Here is a 25,325-nt window from a genome sequence, read left to right as displayed (position 1 = left end):
AGGAAGGGTTCTTACTAGAGACGTCTCTTCTGCCTCCTGAGGCGGAGGGGTGCCGTCAGGCATGGAGGAAGGACTAGCCTCATTCTCAGTGGTCACATCTCCATCTGTCAGCGCATCAAATGAGGGCAATCCGTCTTCATCCACAGGGAGACTGTCCAGTGTCTCTGTGAGGACTGCTAGCAAGTTCGCCTCGTTCTCTTCATCTATCTTCTGCAAAAACGGAAAAACAGACGTCGTGATGAGCTGACGTTGGGCGATAGGTAACGCTATCAATCAGCATAGGCGGATCATGTTTATCCAAATGAGTAAACTATTCGTGAAATTTTGAAGGTTCATGCCGGAATACAAAAGATCCTGTCTTCCTCAAACTCCAAATTCACTTTGGGTCTGAATCCGACAATTAACTGATACCTCTCGGTACCGGTCTTTGATTGTTGAGCTGTCCAATTTAGCAATTTATGGCATCAGTGCTTATCACGACTGGGTATGACTCCGTCTTGCTCGCACTTTCCCCATGTTTATGTCTTGTTTCCCTAACCAAAGGAGAAGGTCTAGAGAATCTCAGAACTTGAGAGAATTTTAACCATCATCTATTTCATCTGCGGATGCAGTGTTTCAATCTCCTGTACAGGCAAAATGTTTAGATAACCCTCAGTTTGAACAGCACCAGAAACTGAAACGATACCAAGAGGAACTATACACTTTCATGGTTTCAATTATAATCTCATCACTGAACACTCCACAGCCATTTATTTCCCTCCCTGACATCTCTCCCAACTTTCGTCATAAATCTACCACTGCCCACTGGACATTTCTACCTGATAATGGCTCCCTCATCCTTCAAAACCCAAACTCAGGCCCTTTCACAACCAAACCGCTGTTTCCCTTGACTTCCTGAGTTTGGGTAACAGTTCTGCAGACTCAAACTCTAGAACTACCCCGAGTCTTCTTTATCTGGTCAGTCATTAAGTAGAGTCTTGCTTTGTAACGTCTCTCAAATGCATTCATTTCTTGCGGCTGGGGTACTAGTCTAGTGCAACATTACTTTGAATGGGGGCTCCTGAAAACATATCCTAACTCGTTTCTCCAACTCCCACAATCATACCCATCGACACACCCTTGGAGAGTTAAGCTTCAGGCATTCATTCCATAAACATCTGCACACCTACAATACCAGGGCCATGCCTGGTGTTACAGATAAAAAGAGAAAGACCAACCTTCGCCCTCATAAACCTTTCAGTGCCAGGGAAGAATGTGTAAATAATGTACTATAAAAGATGATATTTATTTCAGGACTCTGCACAAAAACTTTCAAGATCTCCCAAGTTGGGGCTTATACACCTTGTTTAGAGGAACATGTGCTATACCCCATGCACCTGGGCAACCAGGGCCAGTGCTGGCACACGGTATCGTCATTGCTTCCTTGCTGAATAATTCCTTGATCTGCATTTAGTACCTAGAATGTATGTTGTGTAGATCACTTTTTCCCCCTTCTGATAGCACTCCACATTGTTTGTCCAATTTGACCTGCTTCATAAATCTTTTTTTTTTTTTTAAGTTCTGTATGCTATGACATTAACAATATCGGCTAAATTATCCCACACAGATTCTATTACAAAAGGCACCTAAGCTACTGACATCTAATGAAGCCAGCAGTGCCCACACGTCCTTTCTCTCTAGCACTCAACTCCAGTTAATTGACCTGACAAAATTACAAGAATCACAGAATAAGACAGCTAATCAGAAAATCAAATTGTATTACTAGAGAAATTAGGCAGGCCTTTATCACGTATACATTCTATTTTCACATAAAAATTGTTTTCCTTCATTACTGAGGAGTCCCCCACCCAGGAATAAAACTACAGACTTCTTTCTCTTTTGGATTCAAGGCCCCAAAAAGAGCCATTTGTCCTCACGGTGGATTTCACTAGCATTTCTTACATTTGCATAATGTATCTCTCTAATGCTCCTGGACTTAACGCTATGAGTCAAGTGGTTTTGGGCACATGGGGTAGAATGACAAGTCTCTGAGTTTGAAGACTCCAATGCAGGAGGTAAATCCTAATCAGAGGGGTAAAATGTTAACTCCGAAATGGCACCACTTCTTCCAAAACTGACCAATGCTTCAAAAACAAATTGCTTGATTTAATAACAAAACATTAGTGAGCATATCCCCCAGCCTCCATTCTTCTGGATCTGTCCATGTAATCTGAATAATAAAGATACTGAAATGATTGTCACTTATTTTCTGTCCAGGGTCATAACCTAGTGTCCAAAGATTCCAATCTCTCCTCTTTTAATTTAGATTCCCCCACAAACAAAAAACCAAATTCGGGTTATTAATCTGTCCTAAATAGAAGTCATATTTAAATTAAATATATATTGGGGTGCCTGGGTGGCTCAGTCGGTTAAGCGGCCGACTTCAGCTCAGGTCACAATCTCGCAGTCCGTGAGTTCGAGCCCCGCGTCAGGCTCTGGGCTGATGGCTCAGAGCCTGGAGCCTGCTTCCGATTCTGTGTCTCCCTCTCTCTCTGCCCCTCCCCCGTTCATGCTCTGTCTCTCTCTGTGTCAAAAATAAATAAAATGTTAAAAAAAAATTTTTTTTTAAATAAATAAATATATATTATTTTAAATCATCTAAAATCACGAGACTTACATTAATGTAAATGTATGCATATTATCTAATAAAAATAATCTTTGAAGATATCTCAAGCACACACACACACACAACTCAGTGAACTGGGCTTCTTTTCCAGGTATCCCAATTTTCAGAAAGGCTTATTTCAAAGGCGTTCAAAAATAGCTCAAGAAAAACAGTTAAGAATGTTTACCAATAAATGAGTAATTTTGTTTACCCCGATTTAAATTTTGTGTTTGGCTTTCCAGCAACACTACAAGCCTCTATTTGCTTTCAATCACATAATACAATAGCGCCTTAGTTCCATCCCTCGTGTAAACAAACTACAATAATTCCAATCAAGTCAGAATGACAAAGAACACTTAAATTAACTAGTTTTCTCCAATTTCTTTAATAAAGCCCGGGTGAATGTACATCAAAAACAATGGCAGAAATAGTGGAGCCTGATAATGTCATAATTAATTTACAAGATCTGATTAAACCACAGCCATTTAAATTCTCTCTACTGGAACCACATCGGGAGGGAGGGTTGTGGGATGGAAGATTGGCAGTGTGTGTGTGTGTGTGTGTGTGTGTGTGTGTGTGTGTTGGGGTATGTAGCTCGGGCAGGCTGGTAGTCAACCAGTATGGACTGTAATCGTTATTTAATCCGTGTTCATCAGAAATGATTATTAAACCTCTTTATTACCATCCCTGAATGTGGGTGACTCAGACAGGTGCTCGGAGACCATTTAATCAGGTTGTTCTTGAATTATGGAAGAAGAAAATGTTATTATTTCAAATTCTCCATGTTTTGTCTAATCATAGAAGACCGGGGGGAAAATTAAAATATTTATTGATGACATTTTCGTTTCGAAGCTCAACACATACTCCTGTATATAAAGTTGAGTGGACATTGCTCTGCACTGTGGCAATATCAATTAGTTTAGCATGAGTTTCAACAGTCACACACTCCAGAGAAGGCAATGGATGTGACAAAAAGGATTCTGGTAAACAATTAATGTCACTTCCCATTATCGCTTCGGTCCCAATTTACAGAGCAAATAAATCAAAGTCACTGCAGACGAAGCACACTGGCCTACTAACACATGCCTGTTCACAGGTGACGGGGCATGGAAATACATCAGGTTGTAAAATGACTTTACAAGATATCCCTTCAAAGACTCTGCTCTGACACTGCTTTCTAATCGTTTGAATTTACCACTCCTACAAAAATACACTTATTAGCTCCATAGAAGTTAAGAAAAGAAAAGCGGAGAGGCAAAAACCAGAGAGTGGGTCACCAGTTCGGTAGCGATCGACAACTACACAGCTGAGCTCAGTCTTGCAGGTGGTAGCAGAGAGGTAGAGAAAAGAAGGAAACAGCCCAGGCCGATGGGCATTTCCGCAGGGGAGCTCTGTACCTATCAGGCAGCTTTTCCCATGGTGGGTGTCAACCTTGGGCTCTCCTTACGCAAGTCTGGTGCTATTCTTCCGGCCTGAACAAAGGTCTGTGTGACTGTGACACTCACTCTCTAAGGGAGCTCCAGGAGTAAAGACGCCTCATCAACAAAAACTCACTCAAGTTGTAAAGAATTTCCAGTGACAGATGACAGGCGTACATGTATACTAACAACCCAACATTTAGAATGTTCAACAATTCCGAAGCGTTCGTCACCAACAAATGACAGTTCAAAACACTCCATCAAACCAGAAGTTTCATTACGATCGCTGGTTGGGACTGCTGGGTCCCTATTTGACCCGCACTAAGTGTGAACTCATTCAAAGGGTACAGTTAAAGGAAGGTCGATCCTGCTCCTTCAAGTGCTCAAAGTCACCTCGAGACTGCAATTTGGGATCCAGTACGTAATATCTGGGCCTGCTTCCCTTGTGAGCAGTTGGCAAAAGGATCTTCCAACTGATTACACATGGTGGGGCAGACATGCATTCAGCTTGCCCAGGTGCGTACAGAGTGACTAAATCCACTAAATGAAGGAGGAAATGAGGGACTCTGAGATGCACACCGACACCTGAAGGGAGAACTGCGAAGCGAAAACTGCATGTGGTATCCCAAAGATTTTTAAATGCAGGCTATTATGGAAGGACCATGCCCTGCTTATGATAGTAATTTTTTCCACATCTTGTAGAATTGCAATTACACTCTGCGTCCCCAGATTCTCACACTCGCTTGATCTCTGTTTGATAAAAATAGTTTAATAGCCATTTAATCACAGCTTCATTATCTTAGCTCTCTTAATGCGAATTAGGCCAGGAGAATTCTTGCTTCCTCATTATTCAAATCATCAATAAGAAGGAAACAGTGGGGTCTCCTTATCATTCATTAATCAGTTTCAGTATCTTAGGTACTGTTTACTCCGAGATCAATCTATGTGAGGGGTCACTTAACCTCTCTGAGCCTCTATTTTTTTTTTTTCTATATAAAATTTTAGGTCATTATCTGCCTAATTCCTATTACAGAATTTTTTCTGCACTCGTGGTTAATAGGGAGACAAAAAGAATTGATAAAAGCCTGAGAATTCTTCAAGAAGGTGCTCAACAAACATCTCCAGTGTATATGCCCATCGTCTTGATTGCCCATATTTGAATTTCATTCTTTGAGCACGATCTACCACCGACTTTTAGCACTGGGCCAGCTTCCTCCCAAATACCCAGCATGCCTTGAGCTTCCTCCTTGCCCCATCCCGCTGATTTGGAAGCAGCTAATGAAGACAAAATTAACTCCTCCTTTAAGTGAGGCCTAATTAGGAAGGGAAATCTGCTAGAGTAACATCTGGTAATGCATTCTGAGGCCAAATATAAATGACATTTTTGGATTATCCACTATTTTGGATTATTTGTCCCACTAGACCCCAACTGGGAGTTGAAGTAAATAAATGAAAAAGTGACTTTTAGGATAGATTCAGGGGTTCAAATAAGAAATACAATTGATCATAGGAGTCCCTTTCCTGGATCTTCATACATAAAGTTCTGTACTTCTGTTTCAGGCACAAAAAGACAAAAAAAAAACTTTTACATGTATAATTTTTGGTTTTAATGTATAAAGTTTGATTCAAGATTTGCAAGAAGCTGAACTAAAATTTAAAAAATAATAATTTCTTCTTTTTTGAAATGAAATAAAAAATAACAATTCAGACTTAGACTACTGATTTAGACTTTGAGGTTATTGGCTTTTTTTTTTTCCTTTAAAGCATTTTAATCAGGACAGATCCCACGTCACTGATGGTTTGTTGTATGCATCTGCTCTGAGGGGTCTGAGCCTCTGCTGGAGAGGTTAATATTTTGAATACTCACTCTCAAACAACTCTCTTTCTCTTTTATACTTTTGTATCTATTCATTTCTAACATACTCCCTGAGAATTTGCTTATTCCCCTATTTTATTCCCATAAGAGATAAGATAAGCACATTATGTGACACTGTATTTGCTCTGTTGGATGCCAAAGTTGCTGGAATTTAAAGTTGTACTGATACAATGGTTAATAGAAAGAACACAAATTTTAATTTCACTGTTTGGGTAACTCTCCATGGACATATAGGCTACTTAAAATATCATGTATGTAGGGGCGCCTGGGTGGCTCAGTTGGTAAAGCGTCCGACTTCGGCCCAGGTCATTGATCATGCACTTCGTGGGTTCGAGCCCCGCGTCAGGCTCTGTGCTGACAGCTCCGAGCCTGGAGCCTGCTTCGGATTCTGTGTCTCCCTCTCTCTCTGCCCCTCCCCTGCTTGTACTCTGTCTCTGTCTCCCAAGAATAAATAAACATTAAGAAAATAATTTAAAAAAGAATACCATGTATGTAAATGTGCCTATAGATACCATGCCCCCAACACAAACACACAAAAGTTTGCATCTCAAGTACACATATTTAAAACAGAATCTATGTAGATGTGCATTTCAATCTCTTAAGTGTATTCTCCTATATTCCATTGCAGTTGACTACATATGAGTGTAATCAGCACATGTACTCTTCCTCCCGGTTATCCACTATAACTGAGGGAAGCAATGATCAAAAACTGAAGACAGTTCCTGTAAAAATAAAACGAGAACCAAATGAAAATAAATATAAGCAAAACTGAAGATTTCCCCGCATAGATATGTTTACACCTGTGGGAGTCTAGTTCGTTTCTGTTAACATTTATGATCCTATTTAAGCAGCCAAATAATGTGTGTTCACATCGGTATTAGGCTCCATCCTACCTATCAGCTCATATCACACATCCATGAGTTAATAAGCATGCCCCCAACATGTGGAATTCATTATTCTGAAGAGGTTACATGAGCCCAAGGTGGAAATACAGATGTTCAAGAGAAAGGCTTAAGAAAATCTTGGTTGAGGCTTCAAAATGAGCTATCATTTGGAAGGGGGGAAGGGAGATGTTTCATGTCCATTTCTCACCACATGAAGAGGAAGCAACCACGTGGTACTACCACACAGGAGGCTTAACGGGCCTGTAAAGATCTAGTCCGGCACTCAATTTGTTCTCAGGTTGAAGAAACAGGGCTCTGTGTAAAGGACACCGGAGTGAAAGTCAAGACAATTGACCCAAGCCCCTTCTGCACCACTAACTAGTTACACAGCCTCAAGTGAAATGACTCAACTCTGGCTGCGGTTGGTGCACATGCCCAAACAATAATCTGGTAGGTTCCCAACTGGCTCCGCTGTTTTCACCCTTGCCTCTTGCCTCCCCATCCCAATAGCCCATTATCAGCACAGAAGACAAAGGGATCCCTTTTCTAAAAAAATATTGATTTATTTATTTTGAGAGAGAGAGGGAGAGAGAGAGCATGTGCACCTGTGAATGTGCAACAGGGGGAGGGGCAGAGACAGAAAGAGAGAGAGAGATTCCCAATTCACTGACAGCACGGAGCCTGACACGATGCTTGATCTCACCAATCGTGAGATCATGACCTGAGCTGAAATCAAGAGTCACTGCTTAACTGAGCCGCCCTGGAGCCCCAGAAGATGAAGTGATCCTGATAAAATCTAAGTCATGCCTGCCCCCCTTTTGATGTGGCCCTCCAAGGCTTCTCTTTGTCTCTAAAAGTTAAAATCCTAAGAGTGACCTAGGAGCCTAGGATCACCACGTAATTGAGCACCCAAGCCAGAACACTCTTGAGCATGTAAATACTCAATCACTGGGGAATTAGCCCAGACTATCAGAGTCTGAGATGTATGGTTGATTGCCCTATATTAGACCTACATCATCTGACCCTGTCAATGCCCCCATTTATCTGTCTCAATCCTCTCCAACGACTCTGATCTTAGTACTACTCTACAGAAATGCCAGGCATTCTCCTGCTCCAAGGCCTCTGCCCCTGCCATTTCCTCTTACTAGAAGGCTTTTCTACCAGATGGCCACAGACTTGCCCCTTCATCCCTTCATTTACCCAAAAGTCATGTTCTCAGTTGGACCTTTCCAACTACTCCAAGCACGTTCTATCCATTTTCTTACTTTATTTTTCCTTTTGACACTTTCTTCTATAACTCAACTCAATATATTTTACTAACTTACCGTGTTCCTAGTCTATCTAAAATAGAAGCACCGTGAGACCTGTCTGATCACTACTAAGGCACTTGGCATATACTAGATGCTTATTTAAAATGAATAAGCATCACAAAGAAAATGTTGAACTAATCCTAAAAATATAATGTGACTTTTCATTTTCTTGTTGTTGTTGTTGTTGTCATTGTTGTTCATAATTCCCACCTTTTCCCACCCCCGTCTAATTAAATGGTGTTCATCTTTGGCTATAATTTAAAATTAGCTTGCATTCATTCTCATACATCAGCTGATAGGCCAAACAGCCAATATTTTCTTAGTGGGAGATAAGGAAATTTGAACAGAACTACAGAGGGGCGGATTCTGAATTAAGCCCCAAAGTACTGAAATTGTATGAGTCAACATAATGTACACTTTTTGTAAAGGAAGAGGTGGGGATAGGTCTTGTAAATAGAGATATTAATTCACCCCAACTCTGGTGTTTGGGAGGATCCTGGAACGCATCATCAAGGAATTAATTTGCAAAATTTCCAAAGAGCCAAGATGGTTTGTGAAGAGAAAATCATGCCAGACCAACTTACTATCTGTCCATTCAGAAGCATCAGGCTCACTAATCAAGAGAAAACAATGGATGGAATCTATCTGGACTAGAGAGAGCTTCTTTATTCCTTACTGTATAACACACTCATCGACAAAGTGGGAATATATAGTAGCCAGAGGCTTTTTCGAACTGTGGTCCATGGAGCTGTGGATGTTAGTTCAAGTGCTATCAGGACTGATAATAAACGCTGTAGTATATGATATATTTATGTATTTGTATAATTGAGCTCATATAGCAATATAATTAGTTTTTAGGAAGCAACATGCACACTCAAATGTGTTATTTCTCCTATCATAAACACAGTGGAGACCACCACTGCATTAACTTGCCATGCTGAATCACTTTATGTTGGTCTCAGGATTTAAAAAAAAAATACCTTGAGAAGTGAGGGTGAGCAGCTTAAAACCTGGAGCCATTTACAAATAGTCGTTTCTATGAAGCAGGATTTTCTCAATCCTCTTAGATCAAAACAGAGTACAAAATAATCAGTTGCTAAGATTGATATAAGATACCGATCATCATCTTAAGCCTCAACTTCACATTTTTTTCTGTTCATTTAAATAGTTTCGTAAATACTACTACCAGTACATTTTATTTTAATAAAAAAAAAAATACTATGAAGTGGCAACTGACTTTTACTGAGTGCTTCCTATGTGCCCAGTGCGGAGTTAATTTCCCTGTACATACTATTTCATTTAAACCCCCCATTGACCCTATTGGTGGCCCTAAATTCATGCAGCTGATAAGAGGTAGGGTTGGCTATCAAACTAGGTATATCTGATAAAACCTTGTTCTCACTCCCTTTCTTTATATGTTGGAATTTTATGGCCGAACTGATGGGACAAAAATGAGAGTGGTCATGCGCTAGTCTAATCTACATTCATATTAGAGGATACAAAATGAGTTAATTATCAACAGATAAGAACTAAGGTGGGGAACCGCAATTACATCCCCTGACGGCCTTCCATGTAGAAAGAGGATATTGCTTTGAGATTGCTTCTCAGTATTTACTGCTGGCCCAGTGTTCCACGGAGCTTATCTTCAGTCCTACTGGGTGGGATCCATCCTTCTATTAAAATGTTCTTTCCATTTCCCTTCATTTCTTCATATCCTATCCCTACCTCAAGGCCTATCTATCTTCAAGCTCCTAAAGCCTTTGTAAGAAGAACACGGATCCCCGGATAGACATACAGATTTCTAGGTCTCATCACAAACCACTACATCAAAACCTCTAGATCAGGGTTTCTCGACGTTGACACTCTTGACATTATGAGCCAGATGATTTATTGTTACGGGCTGTCCTGTGCATTTCAGGATGTTTCGCAGCAGCCAGTAGCATCTCTCTAATTATCAAAATAATCAAAAACGTCTCCAGATATTGTCAAACATTTGCTGGGAGGCAAAACTGCCCCCAGTTGAGAATGTCATCCCGGAGGAACCGTCCAGGATTCTGCAGTTTTGATAAGCACCGCAAGAGTTTCCGAATCATGCAGGTCTGGGTAATTTTCTGTTTTGTGGCCGTTGGGCAGTGTATAGATCAATTTAGGACTGGAATTTATGACTCCATGTGCGCTAGACTTATCCCTACTAACACAGGCAACTCTAGTAGCTCTTAATAGTCATTAATAACATAGTTTTAGTTATTCTATGTGAATTCTTATCTCCAATATCTTACATTATGTGCCCAGATGTTTTATAGTCAATGCTTCCTCGTTGATTATAACTTACTGGTTATTTACTCCCGGAATTTCTTTTTGATTAGTCCGATGGCATTTCACTCTTTTTATTGCCAATCATTCTCCTCTTTCTTCAGCATATTCTTACCATCATCATTATCATAAAGTTCATTTTGGTTTTGTAGTCTCTTTGATTACATAGACTACATGCTAACTGGTTCTTGAGGGTTTTCTTCTATATATTTTCACAGAGTTCTTAAACACTTCTAGACTTCTTAAGATTTTTTAAAGCTCAAGAAGTGCATAAAAGCCTTATACAAGTTTTATGTTATTATGACAGAGGCAGTGAGGCAAAATATAGACTCTGAAGTTAGACCGCTTATGTTTGGATCCTGAGTTCATCACTTACAAGGTGCATCACCTTCAGTAAGTTACTTAACGTCTCTGTGTCTCAGATTTCATGTCTGAGAAGGGCGTTATAATAATAAGACCTCAGTTGAGGGCTTATTTTGAACAAATCCATGAAAATCATGTAGCACAGTGCCTGGTAGATAGCAAGGACTATCATTGTCATTATTATAGTCCTTATACACTAGGCTGAGTTCAAAATAGGTGACACACAAAAATGTATTTACTGGGAAAATACTATAAGGGAGAGAACACTGAAAGTAGACTGAGTTGGCACAGGATATGAACAAATGAAGGGAGAAGGGAAGACCATTCTACACAATAAGCCTACACAATATAGAGGTTTTAAGCGTGGCCTCAAAATGCTCAGAATGCTCAAAAATCCTTACAACTGGTGTAAAGGTCACTGTCTACCAGTTACTTGTTAAGGCTGATATGTTGGAGTTAACAGATGCAGTTTGACATAATCACTGGCTGTTTGCACGTTTATCACATGGACTGATCACCTGAAATCCACACCAAGCTGAACCATGATATCCGCATTTGATGCATCCACCATTCATGTACACACATGCAGACCTACACTATATTTATGTACATATATTTTGATTACTTATACCTATTTATTGAGTGCCTACTATATGCTATAATCTGTTTTCTAGGAACCTACGTTTTACTTTGGTAGAGGCAGGAAGGCAGATAATAAACAAATGAGCCCTTTCCAAAGATAGGTAAATAGATAGGCAATGTATACATACACATATAGAGAGAAATAATATAGAGTATATAATATATGTACTCTATAACATAGAGGGTATATAATATATGTACTCTATAACAGATAGAGTACATATAATAATATATAATTTCATACAATTATTATGTTATTATATAACATAATAATATGTTTTGCATATATATACACAAAACATAACATAAGAAGAATAGAATATGTGTGTATGCGTACTTGATAGCAAAATATATACATCCAATAATGTTTATGTATGTATACTGATATATACACAGAGAGACAGACAAGATGATAGCATTTGAAGTAGCAAGCCGTAATAGAATGTTCTAGGCAGAGAAAGGAAAAGTATAAAAGTCCTGAGCTGAGAACTTGCAGTGAGGAAGACATTAACATTTTCAGAGTTTGCATATCGGTATAAGTGGGAGGGAAGTGATCTTGAAAATATTTAACAAACATTACACATGAGCACTGATCAATCAGAACAGCGGCGCCAGGATGTCAGAAGAAGGCCTATCCTATAAACGACACATAAAATTTTATTGTGGCAAATTAGCAGATTATATTAACCCTGGGCATAAGCATGTTTTTTAGGCTGACTCTGTAAGACATTTTGTAAGAATTTCCCATTACAACCAATAAATTCTCTATACGATAGTGTATTTCCTGTCCCAAAGAAGTGCTTAGAAGGTATTATTACACAGGCCAATGCTATTGGCTCATGAAGGCTTAGCACCCCAAGATGGGTGCAAACCACGCAGCTGCAGATCCCTGGCACCTGGACGTACATGGTATATTAAGGTTGGGGACGCCAAGATTCAGGCGACATCAAATGATCTGATTACTTGCAATAATCTGGCAATGGCATTAAAATGAGAGAAAATTGTCTCAAGGTGGTTAGGAGCTATTCAGAGGCAAGGCTGTCCTCTCTGTGGGGACATCTAGGGTGAAGGAAATCAGTGTGCTTCCTGGTAATCCTCTGTGCCGTGCAGAGCCCTTCCCCCAAGAGAATAGGAGCCATTTGGAGCCTGGGATTGGGTCTTCGACTCCTTGAGCAACTTCCATTTCCTACTAAAGTGTTCTGAACAGAATAGTGGGTTGTCAGTAAATACTTGCCAAACGAATACAATATGAGCAGTCTCAATGACTTTGTATCTAAGTATTCCACACGGGTCTAGGTTTCCAAAGCATCTGAGTAAGGCTGCAATCTCCTAGGATTTAGAAACTGAGCTTCTCTTAATACCAGAATGAGTATACCCTTCGTGAGGAATCTTTAAATACTTTATACTCAGTCAGTTCTTGATGCAGAATCACTCATGATTCTCAGCGATTTGCATGCATATGTGGTGAACATACACAGTAGGGAAGCATAGGACACCCAGTTAGACTAAGTGGCTAATAACACACAAGGGGACATTTATTAAAGTGACCTTGATCACTGGATTAAGGAAGCACAGGTGCCCGTAACAACGCGGAAAATGACAAAAGGAAGTACAAACCAAACTGGATAAAAATTCAAGAGTTACAGGACAATAAAAGGAGAAAAAAGTCATTTAACAATAGGCTCACATAATGATAGGATGTAGTCACTGAAATACTGAAGAGGGAGAGCCAAAAAGTCAACTCATCCAACTGTATGATTTTTGGAGATGAGAAGACAGATAAATAAAGTGTTAAACAGACTTTCTCAAGGTCAATTCGGAACTGATCTAAATCTGCATTTGTTTGGGGCCTGTGGGCTCCCTAGTCTTTCTACTATGCCATGTTGCTTCCCTGGAGAATAAAAGGAAATACTAGCAAAGAATCTTTCTCTTACATTTGACATTTTTCTTCTTTAGGCCTCTACACTGTTTAGAATATTGCACATGGGAAGTTCCCAGTGCAGACCTCTCTAGAAATCCTGGACTGTAACAAAGTTCCATGTTTGTGTGTAACGTTCTTGAAAATAGGAATCATGTGCATTTGTGCCTAACCTTCTTGTGTGTTTGTGCATAACCTTCTTGAAAATAGGAATCGTGAGGGGCGCCTGGGTGGCTCAGTCAGTTAAGCGTGTGGCTCTTGACTTCGGCTCAGGTCATGACCTTACAGTTCATAAGTTCAAGCCCCACATCAGGCTCTGCACTGACAGCACGGAGCCTGCTTGGGATTCTCTCTCTCTCCCTCTCTCTCTGCCCCTCCCCAGCTTGTGTGATCCATTTCTCTCTCAAAATAAATAAACTTAAAAAAAAAAGGAATCATGATTTGCACATCAAACTGTCATCAAAAAACATTAAATATTTGTTGAGTACCTACTGTGCACCAGGCATTCATGACACTGATCTAGCATTGAACAAAATAGCTAAAACTTCCTGCCCTCACAGAGCTTTATTCTAACAGGAAAGGCAGATGATTGACAAAATAAATTACTGTAAACAAAATAAACAACTGTGAGGAAGAAATAAACGGATAAAACAATACAAAGTCCACTTTTATTTATGGAAAGTCAAATATTTTTTAAAAATCTGATTGATTTAGGGAAGCAGAACATAGATATTTTTCTTAGAAAAGGGGTGGAATAACTTAGAAACACTTAAATCCCTAAATTGTTGAAAATATAGTTTCTGAGTACAAAAACTTCACGCAAAGAAAAGTTTCCTGCTGACCATCTTTTATACCAAGCGGAAGATGCCTATAAAGCCACGAGTCTCAGTTTTGGCTACATATTAAACTGAGGTGAGCATTCAAAAAATTATTTATGCTTGCCCTCCACTCCCACCCCTAGCCCAGAGCAATTAAATCAGTCTCTTTGGAGGACGGAGTTAGTATTTTTAGAAGCTCCCCTGGTGGGACTCTAATGGGAACCAGGACTGAGAATTACTCCTATAAAAGAGTGAATGGTAGAGTCTTTGAGGGAAGGTGAATATATTTGCCATGACCCATCTTATGGGCTAAAGCTGAGAAGGCTTTCCCATCAGGGTAGACCAGCTGTCTCACATCGCGACACCTGAAGCCCATGTCTTCTATCATAAAATGTTAGAATCTGTATGTTCTATCTTCAGCTGGTACATATCAAGGCAGTCCTCTTTACTATGAAGGCTTTCTTTCCTGGGCCCCAATTCTTGCCTCAATCACCCTCTTGTAGCTGGGAGCTTCGACCTTTGAACCCCTTCATTTGTGCCTATCAGTATCTTTCGCCAATGCTTCCTTCGGTACTTATAGGTCCCTCAAACAGATCTCTTTGGCAGATGGCAGGGACACCTACCAACCAAGACCCTACCTACTGTGACCATAGGCTAGTCAGGCTATGAAAGCTTGAGCTTAAAGGAAGAAGACGTCCAGTAGAAGCCACACCATGACACTTTACATCCATGAAAATGATGGCACAGATGTATGTCATTAAAGTGAAACATACCCATTAAATAGCATTAAATCAATCAAGAAAGTTAGCCAGGAGCACTTGTTCAGCCCATGACCTAGGCATGCATACCGGAAGCCATTTGAAAGAATAAACTCCAAAGTATTATAAGGAACTGTGACTTGAGATGACCTTAATTGAATTTTTTCCTAATCTTTTTACAATGAGCATTTTTGTATTTGTAACATACCAATATAAAACTGTAAAACGTGTATGGTGTGTGATAAAAGGGACAAGAGAAGAAGCTCACGTATGACTATGTAATTAACCAAGGTCAGCCCAGGTCTACTCAACTTTGGGGCCCTGGCTTAGAATCTGGCTTCATTAGGCCTTAATTTCCTCATCTGTAAATTGGCAGCCGTGAAATCTGCCATGGCTATCTATCCCCTAAGGTTACCAGAAGTAAACATAGCATAACACCTATGTGCTTTGAGGAAGCATTAGATAAAAATGTAATGCTAAAGATACATGCAACTCAGATTAAGTCAATCAAACAATATTTACTGAATTTGTACTACCCTTTTATGGTTGAATCCTTCACTTGGATGTATTTCTCCCTCAAATCACCCCGCAAGATCAAACAGACGATAACATCCTATATAAGAACGATGACAGTTTGCCTGAGACTCCACAGCAGCGTGTGGAAGGAAAGGAGGAACCACAGGGATGCTCCCCTCGGGGAGTCCTCTCTGCCCCAGGTGACATCAATGGTTGTAAACAAACTTTCCAGGTCTGTTTGTCGGGATGAAGTCAGCCAACCGCAATCTGTTTGGAGGTGAAAGATCTGATGGTAGCAGCTAAGGGCGGCCCTGAAGTAGATCCTTTCACCTCCAGGCATAAGAGGAAAATACCAGGCTTTAGCAACTGACAGAGAAATAGTTCTGTGCCATTACAGCATTAATTGCTGTTCAGTCTGCCCCTGAAAGAGCATTCGGTAGTTCAATATTTCTGAAACATGAATCCAAGGCCTCTCGAGTTGCTGCTGTTGCTATTGATGGCATGTCCCCTGTGACAGTTTCCAAAGTAGTAGTCAAAATCTTAAGAGCTGTGGTCTCCCAAGACCAGATTCACGTTCTAAACCTGCCCCTTACTAACCTATATTCTTGGAGAGGCATTTGGGCTTTGTGTCCCCAGTGCCGTCAACTGGACAGCAAAGATAGCTGCCCTACAACAGTGTGGTAAGAAGTAACGTACTGGGCGTGATGGGCACCATGAAATACTACATAAGTATTTCCTGCTATTTTTCTAACGATTTTCCTTTTATTTATTTATTTATTTATTTATTTTGAGAGAGAGAGAGCACCCATGCACACGATCAAGGGAGGGGTAGAAACAGAGGGAGAGAGAGAATCCCAAGCAGACTCTGTGCTGTCAGTGCAGAGCCCGATGCAGAGCTTGATATCATGGTTAGTGAGATCACGACCCGAGCCAAAATCAAGATTTGGATGCTTAACCAACTGAGCCACCCAGACTCCCCAATGATGTTCCTTTTCAAGAATCATTTTCAAAATGCTATCCTGAATAAAAGAGCAAAACCAACAAGGAAATCCAAAGAAACCTTATATAATAAGAATTTATTACCTAAGATAAGCCATTTACAATGTTTACTCCTGATTAAATAGCCTTCCTCCTTACCTAACAAATTGGGTTTAGTAACTTATAAAACCCTACAGGTATTGCCTTCAGTCAGAAGAGCTGACCTAGGACAAAAATATCATTAAAACAAGACAAAACAAAACAAGAAACAAACAAAAACAAATGCCACTGAGTCATAGGAAATATCAACAGAAGATATATATGAAAAAGAACAGTTTATCTGGTTGGGGATGACAAGGCAGAAGAACAATTCATTTTACTTAAAAATATGATTAGGCAAAATAGAGTCCTCAGTAAATGCAGCAGACATTTTACTTAAATTCTTTATAATATCTTAAAAAAAAAAAAGGAAAGAAGGCCTCAATACATATTTAAGCTGTTTCAAGTCAATGGCCATGTTTTATTTGGCTTTCTTCATTCTTTTCTTCTTTAATTCATTTGTAGATTCACAAGATATGTTTTTGGCTATCAGGTGTTTCAGGAACACAAAGTGGTTCTAACTGACGCAGTCCCTGTCCTCATGATGCTTACAGCATCCTAGCTGCCCAGCAGTCACTGGTAGATAACACAACATAATTATTTCAATGCTGAATGAAGGAAAAACAGACTAAAGAATAAAAATACAGATGGAAAAGAAACATGAACACCAAAGAAAAGGGAATTAGAAAAAGAGTGGAATAATCCATAATTGCATCATCACTTACAGTTACAAATAAAATACTCTTCTCATGTTCTATTCCTCATTGGGGCTGCGGGCTCCAGAAAATAATTATTACTCTCTTTGTAATGTGAACTAACGTTTTTATCACCACACACAACTCTTCAACTCCTCTTTATTCTTAAACGTTGCCAAGATCGTTGGGGGCTACAGCTATAATGAGACATTAGAGGAGAAGCAAGATTTTTCTTTGAGCTTCTGTGACACTGATCATCAGAGTATTATTGCCATAAAGGCCAAATAAAATCAAACCATAATCTACCAGGGAACTAAAAAGTAAACTCTTTTTTTTTGGCAGAAACTGTCAATTTCTCTCAAGTATTAAGCATGACAGGAAGATACAGCTTTCTTTCTGATAGATAATACAATGGCTATGTGCTTTTTAATGATTACATCTTTAATCTTGAAAGAAGAAGGCTGCTCTAAAATCCAACTGATCTGGGGATAAAGGGCAAGTGAAGAAAAATATTTAGGTTGACAAAAAAATAGTCGTCTTTGAGTTCTTGCTGTGGGCTAGGGTGTTTTTAAACACTTTGCACGTGCTCCTTCCTTTTATCTGCATTACAATCCTTTGAAATATTTACAATGTCACCTTTATGCAGATAGAGAGGCTGAGGATTAAGGGAGTTAAGAAACTCACCTAAAACTAGAATTTAAATAAAAATTTGGAGAAAAAAAATTTTTTTAAAGAAAGAAAAGAAACTCACCGAAGATTCTATACCAAACAGACTGGAAATTTGAAGCCAGATTTCCCTCTCTTCAGTACCCATAACTTTTCCAGAGCGTTTTTCCAGTAGCAGAATTCAAAACTCTTCATACCTTCACAGGTGTACATTTAAACTTAATTGTTAATTTTATTTTCAAGATCTCTTTGGGGAAAAAAAAACACACTTCACTGAATATTCTTCCAGAAAAAGAAAGTCACATGTTTCACTGCCTCTAATGAGTTGTTGCAGTTCAGAAGTTTCCATTACATTCTGACAATTAAGTTGCTAATAAACTGAGGAACCACTAATTGACTTATCCATCTCGCAAATTCAGGATCCAGCTAGCACCCTAGAACACAATTTCCATCACCGGACCCAAAATCATTCACATTTTGCAGTCCACGGAGTGATTAGATTTGATTTGGGAAAACCACATATTGTCCCTACACTTGACATGAAGTTCTGATTGGGAACGCACACGCACACGTGCTCTCCCACAGACTAGTAACAACGGGCTGTCCAGGGGCCGACTGCATTATCAGAACCAATAACGAGAGGTCGTTAAGCTGGGGCCCGTGCAACGGCCCAATATAAAAAATTCATGGCGATTGAAAGCACAGAATCTTAGGAAATGCAGTCAATTTCATACAGTATCAAAAGGTCACTCTATTCAATTCATACTTGAAGCCGAGCACAATATTGAAAACACACGTGAAAGCAAAGGATCCTATCAGCTGTCCAAGATTCAACATTTACTGACGATGGAAGGTAATTTACTGATTACCGAATAAATGCATTACCTGCGTCGAGCCCTGTATTGGCTCGCCAAATTCTTGTACAGAACTTAACGCTTTGAAAGCATTACTAAATGTGTCAGCATTACCATATTAACTGCTCCATTCAAGCTTTAGTAAGAGTGAACTTTTTTGGTTCCCTGTTCCACTAGTAACTCTAAAGGTTCTTGGAAATTTGGCTCTCTGCTCAGACTCTTGGGGTATGATCTGTCTTACAGGAGCTACTTAAAAACAAGAACATTAAGTACGATATCTGGTGCTTCTCAGACAATAATGTGCGTACCAATCACCGAAAGATGTCGGTAAAATGCAGAGTCTGATTCATAGAGCCTGAGACTCTCAGTGTCTAACAACCTCCCAGATGATGTTCACGCCGCTGGTCCACGACCACAGTTTGAGTACCAAGACTCCAGTTTTCTTCAACTCAGCACATTTTCTTTATTACTGGCCCTCATCATGTACAGGGGCAGGGGGGAAGATCTGTTTAATGACAACTAATCCCCACTGGAAAGGCATGCCATCACGTTTTGGATCAAGACTTACATCCTTCTATCATTTCACTCCTTCTAGCTCAGGTTGCAAACTGAAGGTCCTCAGGCCAGAACTAGTCCAGACATAGGTTTTGTTTAAATAGCATGCCTCTAAAAGATTTTAAACATTATTATGTTAGTTAACAAGATTTACTATACTGGAGATTTCGTCTAAAGTTTCTGTCTTTTCGAAGGAACCCAGAAGATGAGGAGATGTGATCAGAACCCCCTCCCGCTCTCCTTACAGCCCTGACTTTGACTTCCCGCGGTCATCCTTACAGTATTTCCTGTTGGCATTGGATTCACTCTCTCCTCGGATTTGTTTCGCCTCCATTTTTTGCACCTCCTCATTAAGTTATCTCTGATATAAAATGCTTTTCCCATTTCGTTTCCTCAAAAAAATCCTAAGTGGGGCTTAAGATCCCGTTTGACTTCTCCTGTCCCGTTAAATATTCTGTAAGCACACTAAATTAACTCTTTTAAAGTGTCTTAGCACATCATACCACATTTTATGCTTATCATATAAAGCCCAGTTTTCATCTTTTCATAAGCACATTTTCGTCGGCCTTTATCTGATGAAGTGAAGTAGAGACGTACAAGATCTATGACGGAGATACGCAAGTGTGTACGCATTGCCCGTGAGCCGTTTGTAGACCAATTACTTCAACTTTCAACTACATTGTCACTGTCCTCGGGGAATTTACAGTGCGTTGCGGTGTTTGCAGGTTAACAGGATGATCTCCATGAAGTAATTACAGGAAAAGTTATTTCTGATTGTATGACGGAGCTATGATACGCCTGTTTTCACAGGTTTTCCTTTTTGTACAAGGCACCTATCTGTGAAGAAGTTTTTTGGGGGGAGGGCTGCCTGGGTGGCTCAGTCAGTTAAGCATCCGACCTCAACTCAGATCATGATCTCCTGTTTGCCAGTTCGAGCCCCTCATTGGAGCCTGCTTGGGAATCTTTCTCTCTCTCGATCTCTCTCTCTCTCTCTCTCTCCCTTTCCCTCTGCCCCTCCCCCTCTTGGGCACTCTCTCTCTTTCTCTCTCTCTCTCTCTCAAAATAAATAAATTAAAAAAAAATTCAGAGAAAAGAACTTTTCGTTTAAGCATTCAGCACGTAGGGTATTGGTTTTCTACATTAGAAGAATGCTTTGGCCATAGAAAGCAAAGCCATAATCAAAACTTCTAACTACTGAAAACTTGACAGGTTGATTAAACGTTAAGTCCAGAAGTTTAGTGGAAAGCACTCTCTGAAACATCTCTTCGAGTGGGAGACACGTAAGTGGGAGACACGTAAGAAACAGAGGTGGCGCAGAAGATTGTGCACAAAAGCAAGATTTACCCTAGGGTAGTGATATTTGATGTGCTCTCTTACAATGGGTCACAGGATTATTAGAATAATGAAAGCATTTGGGAAACTATTTGGTAAATCGATCATTTCATATTTGCGGAGCCCCTTCCATACCCGAGTCATCGTTCAGTAAGGCAAGAGACATCTCGCAAAGCCGTGCGGTGAAGTGGACGAGGGTCCAGGATCACTCTGCGTGGGCGGGGATCCTGGCCCTGCCACTCGCTAGGGTTGAGGATCCGCGGCAAGCTACTGAACACTGGGACTCAGTTCCCCATGGGTAATGAAGACAATTATAAAACACCTGCCCCGAGGTTGGTGTAAAGATTAAATGGATTAAAACATGTAAAGCACACAGAAAGCTACCTGGCCCATTGAGGCTTCTGAGAGATACTAATTATTGTTAAATGTTATTTTTGCCCTCCTCCGTGAGTTTATAATCTAGTCGAGGAAGTGAGATAGGACAATGAAAATAGCACTATCTCCCAAGGCTTGTATGTATGAGAAGTGTCAGATAAGCCATTTGGATACTCGGGGTTAGTTCTGAGAAGGGAGAATCATTTTTAGTTTTAACTCATGTCGCCAGGAATCTAGGCAAGGGATTGCTTATCAAGGCACAGAATTTTTAGCAAAAGGTTACCACAGCATACATTATTTTGGTCATGGAAATCCCTTCGACGACCATTATAAAACAGACCTCTCCTAACATTCTGGCGTATGAACACATCTAGGCTTTCCCCTCTGACCTGGACAATGAAGGCGTATCACGGGCACATCTAGACTTCACACAAAAACTGATTATGGACCTATCCAATTACTGGCAGCACAAACACATTTCTGAAGGCCTCTCAGCTCACCCGGCCTGACAGAGAGGTCTTAGAGTCAAATAATCCCACAGGCTTAGCATAGAAACATAACTTGAAAGAGGAAATAAAAACTCAAACCAAGATGCCCTTGTCCCACAAAGATGAGCTTATTTGTATTCAGTTATTTTTATCAGTCTACTTATCTTTAATTCAAATGCAGGAGTTTTATTGTATTTACAAGTTAGGAATGATCTAACATTAAAATAGGAAGCCACAATGGGGGGGGGGAGCATGATTTCTTTGATGGTAGCTATATAATAGAAGTTTATCAATGCCATATAGAAAGCCTCACATATTGGCATTTACCATCAGTATAAAAATGGCAATACACATGTTTGCTATCATTTATACGTTTTAGTTCATTTTCTGAATGTCAGTAATAAAGACGTGTCTTAATACTATTAAGATGCACTGTACTAAAATGTTTGGTTCAAAGGCAGGGCTCATCTTCCAAAAATGTTTACCTGTGTGTGTTTCCTGGGGACAGACATGCCATTTATTTTTATATTCTAAGTATCTAACACAGCATACACTGAGTAGGTCCCAGATGAATGAATGAATGAAAGGCTATGATGAAAAACAGGGAAGGAAGAGAAAGAAAGGCCTTATTTCAGAATAAAATAAGTTCAAATATTTTACCAGCTTTATAATCTCCTTCCGTATGCCACACTTCACTTATCATTGTCTTATTTGAACCTGCCACTCAGCGCTCAAGACAGAGAACACTTAATATTAGTTACCCTTTAAAATACCCATCTTTACTTTCACATAGATGCTGACCTGGAAAATAGGAGGCATTCAAAGAGCATGTGTCCAATATACAAGATTGGTTGAATTCACTGGAAGCTCCTTTAGGACAGGCAAGGACCTACTTATGCTTGATGGCTCTCCAAATACCTAGCATTATACCTTGGTATAATGTACTCCAAAAATAATTTCAGATTTATTTAACTCCTTATTCATTCACCATATACTTACTAAGGATTTACTGTGTATCAGACACTGCACTAAATAATGGGACTGTGTTAGTGGAAGTCACAGCCCAGACCGTCAACGAGATTCCTGTCCGGAGGGAGAGGCAGAATAGATGAGAAACAGGTAGATTGAGAAATCCGTGGGGGAAAGTACAGTTGCCACAGGGCACTCAGTGTAGACACCTAGATCCCTCAGGACACCAGAGAGAGAGATTCTAACAGAAGTGATAGAGAAGGGAACACTCAGATGATAATATGGGATTAGGCAAGCAAAGAGGTGGATAAGGAGATGTGTTGCATCGAAGCAAAACAATATAACTTACACATAGAAAAACCCAAAGTGTCTCCAGACCTGACATATTGTAGCAGATATTCAACAGTCATAAGCAGGGATTACCCCAGCATTATGTCAGGGAAACCATCTCATACATAAGTAACACCAGGTTCTCCCGCCCTGCACCAAAATAAAGCATAATATATGCAAACTTGTTGCCAGAGTTATAATATAAAACAACAACAAAAATGTATAGCCCCTAACCCCTCCTCCCCTCCGCCCAAACGGCTCACACAATGCATAATAAAGCTTGCCGCCTTTCTAGAATTCGCCATGACAACTGTAAAGAAAATCACAGAGCAGTTTGTTGAAAATGCCACGTGCTGAACTTCTGCAACCGGTATTCTGAGCAAGGATCCTCTGTGTTGATATTTTCTGTAGTGTAGGCCTCTGCTTCCCGGCTTCTGCTTAGCCAGGACTCATTAGTCATTGCAAACATCATTGACTAAATGTGGTTCACTTTAACATACAAAATGCCTTTGCGTGTTGGCTCTCATCAGCCACATGAGAGAGAGGTCCGGGCCGTGCTCAAAGCTGCAGGGCACTCTGAGGAGTCACACTGTGGATGCTTGTCTTCCCTCCAAAGGTTACATTTCATGACAGAGATTAAACATCTTGCCCGTTCTAGGATTGCTTTTGAAAATTATGCACTAATGATAGCCACTCAAGCAAGGAGCTTACTCATTTCCCTTTGGCCTCTGTCTAGAGCTTCCCAATTTGGTCATTTCTTCAACAAATATTTCTTAGGTGCATACCATGTGCTAGGAACCGTGCTCAGTGAAGGGTACCATGGTGAATAAGAAGAAACATGGCCCCTCCCCCACGGCCTTTACACTGGATTAAAGGTACCCACTGGATACACACGAAGAAGCCACTTCAGAAGCCCCACTTGCCCTACATCGCCGAGGGGCTGGCACGGAGCCCAGGGGAATGCTGTTGGACACACCCTCCCGAAATTTGAATCTTGCCTAGAATTCTCTTACAGTTTTGTGCCCAAGGACACTTTTGGTTTTACAGAGCTATCCAGGAAGTCTGGGGTATTGAATGCTCCTACAAATTGCCATTTATTGACTACCGATTATGTAGAAGCGTTGAACTATGCCCTTCCCTTACATTATTTCTACATATATTATTTGGAATTTTTTTTAATGGAAAAAAATTTTTTTTAATGTCTTCTTGGCAGAGACATACAAGTGAATTCTCAGGGATAGCAAATATATGCAATTACAAAGCGCAGTGTAACACATCCTCCCACGTTCCCAGAGCCAGCATACCGCTGGACTCACAGAAGATGCTGATCAGCGATGCTCCATACCCGTTTCTAGAATTGTTCAATCACCAGAAAAGGCAATGAGTGCACGGTTCCAAATGTCAACGCGATGCACAGACCATAAGAGGGAGAGCTCACCTTTGGTAAATAATGTCAGAGGTAAGGCTTCATAAAATGTATTTAGTGTGTGTTTATCTACATTTAAATTTTAACGGCACTAATAATGAAAAGATCAGCATTATTTTCAATTACTGGAATCCCAGAGGACACCAAAGGTGGTAGAACTCCCACTGCTTATTGGGGAACAAGAGCCCCATTTGTTTTCTAAATGTCAAAAACATGCTGATGATAAGATCCTCTAACTACTATGAAGACCCTATAGCTTTCATGTGTTGTTTCTTGACTGTTTGTAACAGCACAAACATTTCCTTTATACATTATCCCTCCACCGTTAGGTACAAGCCAAGAGCCAGAAAGCAAACTTAAAAAAAAAAAAAAAGCAGGGAGGGGGGGATACACCTGGGTGGCTCAGTCGGTTAAGTGTCCAGCTCTTGGTTTCGGCTATGATTACGATCTCACGGTTCATGGGTTCAAGCCCTCCTGTCAGGCTCCGGGAGGACACCGTGGGGCCTGCCTGGGATTCTCTCTCCCTCTTTCTCTGCCCCTCCTCCTCTAAATAAATGCATAAGTAGATAAGATAAACAAACAAACACACAAAACCAACTTAAAAGAGCCAGAAAGCAAAAGCCCCACTCTCTGCTCAGGGGCTGGCACAGAACCCAGGAGAAACCTACTGAAATCTGGCACAGGGGCTGGCACAGAACCCAGGAGAAACCTACTGAAATCTGAATTGTGACTGGAACCTTCTTGTGGTGCTGCTCCCAGTTCGATACCCTCGCTTGGCCTCCATGGATATTCTTCTGCTTTTCTGTTTAAGGAAAACAGACTTGATTCTTTTTGTTTGTTTGTTTGTTTGTTTGGTTTGAATTCTGTTGTTTGCAACCAAAGCACTTTAAATTATAAATCCCAACTACTATAGTTAAATATATTGTTTAGAATGGTTTCCCTGGGAATAGACTGATTCTTAGAAAAGAAAAGGTCTTATTAATATTACATTTTTTATCTTTATAGATATACTTATGGATAAAGGCAAGTATCACCATCTACAGCTGTTTATAGACCTTTTATTCTTACTTCCAAAAAAACATTTATTGCATACCCACC

At 40.2% G+C, this 25,325-nt stretch overlaps 1 protein-coding gene across 1 annotated transcript in view; it reads right to left on the bottom strand.

Moving 5' to 3' along the window:
• The window catches only part of PPARGC1A (PPARG coactivator 1 alpha), a 95,812-nt gene that overhangs the window by 39,270 nt on the left and 31,217 nt on the right, over positions 1–25,325 (bottom strand). The window contains exon 3 of the mRNA XM_007093736.3: positions 16–210. Within this exon, the coding sequence (XP_007093798.1) occupies positions 16–210 (195 nt within the window). The remainder of the gene's footprint in view (positions 1–15; positions 211–25,325) is intronic.

This window comes from Panthera tigris, chromosome B1, assembly GCF_018350195.1.
Source record: "Panthera tigris isolate Pti1 chromosome B1, P.tigris_Pti1_mat1.1, whole genome shotgun sequence".
NCBI classification, from domain to species: Eukaryota; Metazoa; Chordata; class Mammalia; order Carnivora; family Felidae; genus Panthera; species Panthera tigris.
The sequence above is the reverse complement of the archived record's forward strand: the minus strand, read 5'-3'. Positions and strand labels throughout refer to the sequence as shown.